This window comes from Watersipora subatra, chromosome 3 (genome assembly GCF_963576615.1).
Source record: "Watersipora subatra chromosome 3, tzWatSuba1.1, whole genome shotgun sequence".
NCBI lineage: Eukaryota > Metazoa > Bryozoa > Gymnolaemata > Cheilostomatida > Watersiporidae > Watersipora > Watersipora subatra.
In genome coordinates, this window is record NC_088710.1 from 69762040 (window position 1) to 69768195 (window position 6156).

A 6156-nucleotide genomic window follows, 5' to 3' on the forward strand; every position below is an offset into this window, starting at 1 on the left:
TTCCCCATCTCCTGAATCCGGTTATGTGAGATTCAGCAAAAAAAAGATAAATACTTTGTTTTCTGACGCACTAAAGAGTGCCTCATGCAAATTATATAAAAATGCAGTTTGTAAAACAGCCAAAAACAACAACTGTATCTGTTGAAAGATCTTTAAGCCGCTTACTAAAGTTTACATTTTTAAAAAATTAAAATGGCTGGTTGATAAATATAGCAAAAAGGTAGGGCATAAATTAATTGTGCTTTACAAAACAATAGAAGTTTTTTAAATTTGCCGATTTACTCTTCGGCTTAATAATGATTTGGGTGGCATTAGACATTTTAGGTGGGAGAATGTGCAGGAGATTCCTTGAAGCTGAGGAAGTAAGTTGATATTTTTATAAGACTAGAGAGCTTTTAGGGGAGCAGCTGACAGTCAAATTCACCAACAATGCCCTACCAACACAAATTACTAGCTCTGACAACCAATCACTGCTCTAAAAACTTTTCAATAAATCTTATTGAACCTGTCAGTGAGCTCCGGGTTTAACTAAAACTTTGAATCCCGGCTACCAGTATTTCATTGCGTCCGTACCCCATGCAAAGGCTACGGCTCAAGTATTTGTTCATAAAGAAACTTTTGAAAAGAGAGCTAGCTATAAAAGTTATAAAGGAAAGATTATAAATAAGAGTGAGTGCCTATTTAAACAGCTGGAAGATTTGTCTAAGTTCTCCTGAAGATGGCGTGACACCATTCATAAGGTGATTGTTATTGCACAAGGCATCAATCATGAGTTGAAGAGCCACCAGAACCTGTGTGACAGTATTAAGTCATCCTTATACCTCACAGCAGCCTATTCTCGCTATCTTACGCATATGTATGCCAAACGAAATAGGACCAGACACGTCTGAACGAGTAAATATTGTAAAGATATGAATAAAACACTACTTTGTCTGAAGGTCTAAGAAATACATTATTCAGTTATAAGCTGTCAGTATTGCAAGAGATTTTACCTTTTATTACAGATTAACTGCTGTTACAACATCCCTGTTGACTCTTCCCAATAATTTGTGCTTCAAGCGGCCAGCTAAAATGTATTTTTTAATTAAAAATCTGAAATTAGTTCCATTATTGCAAGCAAAAAAGCTATGCTAGAATTAGTAAATTAGAAGAGTGACTACTCAGCTATAGCGGCAGACAAAGCTTTTTTACAAACTTTGTTATTCAAAACCGATTATGACTGGGTTGATAGAAATATTGCAGACACGTGTTGGTGCTTGTCATATTTTTTTTGCTCATATATTCCTGTACTAAGATTTTTATGTTTGATTCTAATAGTTTAGTTGTACTAAACGATTGCACCACCAATCTGCCGTACTACAAATTTACTGCACTATAGATAAATTCTACTACAAATGTACTGCACCGCAAATCTATTAAACTATGAATTTAATACAATACTACTGCACTACAGATGTACTGCACCACAAAGTTACTGCACTACAAGTTTACTGCACTAATTCTGCACCAATACTGCACTAATGCTGCACTACTACACTAATACTGCACTAGTACACTACTGTACTAGTACAGTATTGTATTAGTGCAGAAACATAGAAAACCATAGATAGTACTAGAAAAATAGTAAACCCAGTTAATATAGGTTAACCAAAATAACAACTAATCAGAGTGTAGGTAGTCAGCAGTAATTGGCCTGTCAATGAATTGACATGGCGGAGCAGGTAACAGGCCTCAAGTAAGAGCTGAATCCTCAGCTTAAAGTCATTGCTGTTTTACAATAGATGTGACTATAAATATTCTCTGAACCACAGGCCAACTTACAAATTGAAAAGCCTAGAACACCTTCAACAATTCTAAATGTCATATCATATTTTAGATGTTTTATATAAGCGATTGAAGTGTGAAAACTTTCCTTCTTCATAAAGTTTATATTCTGCATAACTGAAAGATGAGCAAAAACCAGTCAGTAAACTTGAAGTACAGTCACTTTTAGTGCAGCGTTAGTGCAGTAGTGCAGTATTAGTACAGTAATGCAGCATTAGTGTATTAATGCAGTAGTAGTGTGATATTAGTGCATTAATGCAGTAGTGTATTAATGCTGTATTATTACAGTAGTGTATTAGTGCAGTATTAGTGTAGTAGTGCAGTATTAGTGCAGTATTGGTGCAGAATTAGTGCAGTAAACTTGCAGTGCAGTAACTTTGTGGTGCAGTACATCTGTAGTGCAGTAGTATTGTATTAAATTCATAGTTTAATAGATTTGCGGTGCAGTACATTTGTAGAAGAATTTATCTATAGTGCAGTAAATTTGTAGTACGGCAGATTGGTGGTGCAATCGTTCAGTACAACTAAACTATTAGAATCAAACATAAAAATCTTAATACAGGAATATATGAGCACCCCATCTAAGGTAAAAGGTCATAATGTATATATATATATATATATATATATACATGTATATATATATATATATATATATATATATATATATATATATATATATATATATATATATATATATATATCTCAAAGTTTGTCTGTCGTTCATCTGTCTGTCGTTCATCTGTCTAGCTATTAATAGCTGGTAAAGTTTTAGCACGGAAAATCACCTTCATCCTTAATTGAAACTCATGACATTTAAATTGGAAGTCTATTAACAGGGGCGCTTAACTACAAGGCTAAGCCATTCTTATCACGTCCATCGCTCTTATCATAATACTGTATATTTTCGCTATTGCACACGCTAAAAGTCCACTTCCCCTTTATTATTAATTAATACAGTCCACCCTCGAGTCATGATGCCCCTGTTATGAGATATTTTTTCGCCTTACTATGTGGATCACGATAGCTTTTTCTGTGACGAAATTTTTTTCCGATGAGGCTACAACGAGGACAAAGTTTTTTTACTTTTTTTCTGCCAAACTAAATCAACAAAAAGTTTTCTCGTAATTAAAATTTGGCAGTCGGTGTCCTAATTACGACAAAATAGTGCATGAAAGAGATATAAAATTCTGGCTATCACAGTTTACTGTCATTCGTTACAAGTTATATGAAAAACAATTTAGAAAACAAATAAGTTTGAAAATTTTAGTCAATGACCAAGTTGAAGTTTAGTTTACTACAATACATACTACAATACATACTACAATACATACTACAATACATACTGCAATACATACTGCAATACATACTACAATACATACTACAATACATACTACAATACATACTACAATACATACTGCAATACATACTGCAATACATACTGCAATACATACTACAATACATACTACAATACATACTACAATACATACTACAATACATACTACAATACATACTACAATACATACTACAATACATACTACAATACATACTACAATACATACTACAATACATACTACAATACATACTACAATACATACTACAATACATACTACAATACATACTACAATAAATACTACAATACATACTACAATACATACTACAATACATACTACAATACATACTACAATACATACTACAATACATACTACAATACATACTACAATACATACTACAATACATACTACAATACATACTACAATACATACTACAATACATACTACAATACATACTACAATACATACTACAATACATACTACAATACATACTACAATACATACTACAATACATACTACAATACATACTACAATACATACTAAAATACATACTACAATACATACTACAATACATACTACAATTTAGCTTTAGTTATATGTTTAGTAAGCTAAATTCATTTAGGTTAAATTCAACATTTATTTTATGTGTCTGTATCAAAGGTAAGTACCCCTGACAGGACGTACAGCACGTAGTACATCGTAATGTTACATTTTCCTGCAGACCATATCCGCTAAATACACTAAAGTTACTGTAGTTAACTATAGTTACTGTAGTTAACTATAGTTACTGTAGTTAACTATAGTTACTAAGGTTAACTATAGTTACTAAGGTTAACCTATTCTTTTGCTACTAGTTTTTAATATGTACAGTACGCATATAAAATTTTGATTATTTTTATCATGGGGTGTTCGCATTAGATAATTATCATGGGTTTCTATACCGCTCTATTCGATATTTTCGCCTTACGATGCCAACACTGAAACAAATTAAAAGCATATCAGTTTACACCAAATAATTTTTCATTTTAATTTTAGCAAAACAGACTTTATTTAGCCATTACTTGCTAATTATTTCACATTTACATTTAAACACCTTTACAGTTGTTTTATTTTTAATCTTAATTTATTTGAACTGCACAAAACACTTTTATCATGAGATGAAGTTTGAAAATCAGAATGGTATTTTTTTATATGTTAACTGAAAATAAATTTTCTGTGGAAAGATTTTTGTTATTACCCGGGGAAACGCCAAGCATTCACCTAGTAATTATATAAACAAGGATTATGTTTTATGACCTTATGACCTTACATCAAAGTTGCTGTTAGAAGCTTTGTTAGTTTGACACAGTACTTAAAAATTGACTGAAAACTTTGCAGACAACAGGACAACAGGACAACAAGACAACAGGACATACAGACAACAGGAAAACAGGACATACAGACAACAGGACATACAGACAACAGGACAACAGGACAACAGGACATACAGACAACAGGACAACAGGACAACAGGACAACAGGACAACAGGACAACAGGACAACAGGACAACAGGACAACAGGACAACAGGACAACAGGACAACAGGACAACAGGACAACAGGACAACAGGACAACAGGACATACAGACAACAGGACAACAGGACAACAGGACAACAGGACAACAGGACAACAGGACAACAGGACAACAGGACAACAGGACAACAGGACAACAGGACAACAGGACAACAGGACAACAGGACAACAGGACAACAGGACAACAGGACAACAGGACAACAGGACAACAGGACAACAGGACAACAGGACAACAGGACATACAGACAACAGGACAACAGGACAACAGGACAACAGGACAACAGGACAACAGGACAACAGGACAACAGGACAACAGGACAACAGGACAACAGGACAACAGGACAACAGGACAACAGGACATACAGACAACAGGACAGGTTGTCATACGAAAGTATTCCATAGCAATTTTTAGCAATTTAAAGAGCTAAATGCTGCCGATGCCTTACGCTGCCTCAAACAAATATAATTTCAAATATATATATTTCAAATATAACAAATATAATTCAGGTAAAGCCTGATCAGAGTACAAAATATTCTAGGTCAATATTTGGTACAATCCTTTTTCTTAATAACCGAACTTTGTTTTTTGTCTGCTAATGCGTTTCACTTCATGGACTCGTTTACTCCAACCATATGAAATTGCATATTTAACTTTTTATATCACTTCCAGCATGCATTTCATTACTTGAATGTCAAAATAATTTTTTCATCGAGCTAAGCAACTTGTTAGTCACACTTATGTTTAGTGTAGCGACACATCGCTTCCGTTGTGATTCAGCACAACTGTATAAAGCTGAAGGCGCTGCCGACATCACATGGTAGACAAAGGCGCCATTGATGTCATCAAAATAAATGAGCAAAAAATTACAAAAGCCCAGATAGTTTATTTCCATAAAATTCATTAAACGCGTCATAAATTATATTACAATTGTTTTATATTTAATCATCTAACATACCATATTTAAAATTGTAATATTAAATTTGGCAAATGAATGATAAATTTTATTTTCAACAATTATTGCTATTCAAAAAACTTTGTTCTGCAGACTTGTCCTGTATTGCCTTTAGTTTATATTAAAGCCTCGTCTCAAATGTTTGCTGCAGACTTGTCCTGTATTTCCTTTAGTTTATATTAAAGTCTCGTCTCAAATGCTTGCTGCAGACTTGTTCTGTATTTCCTTTAGTTTATATTAAAGTCTCGTCTCAAATGCTTGCTGCAGACTTGTCCTGTATTGACTTTAGTTTATATTAAAGCCTCGTCTCAAATGCTTGCTGCAGACTTGTTCTGTATTGACTTTATTTTATATTAAAGTCTCGTCTCAAATGCTTGCTGCAGACTTGTCCTGTATTGACTTTAGTTTATATTAAAGTCTCGTCTCAAACGCTTGCTGCAGACTTGTCCTGTATTGACTTTAGTTTATATTAAAGT

At 33.4% G+C, this 6156-nt stretch overlaps 1 protein-coding gene across 1 annotated transcript; it reads left to right on the forward strand.

Annotated features, from left to right (window-relative positions):
* The first annotated feature begins 296 nt into the window (after nucleotides 1-296).
* Nucleotides 297-5129, forward strand: LOC137390944 (A-kinase anchor protein 5-like). Its single transcript, XM_068077257.1, has 2 exons — nucleotides 297-362; nucleotides 4533-5129. Exons 1-2 carry the CDS (start codon nucleotides 297-299, stop codon nucleotides 5127-5129), a joined length of 663 nt encoding a protein of 220 aa, XP_067933358.1.
* The last annotated feature ends 1027 nt before the right edge of the window (nucleotides 5130-6156 follow it).

Coding starts and splice junctions, on each gene's coding strand:
- LOC137390944 (XM_068077257.1), top strand. CDS start 297: ATGATTTGGGTGGCATTAGACATTTTAGGTGGGAGAATGTGCAGGAGA. Junction 363..4,532: donor GATTCCTTGAAGCTGAGGAA/GTAAGTTGATAT, acceptor AAAACTTTGCAG/ACAACAGGACAACAGGACAA.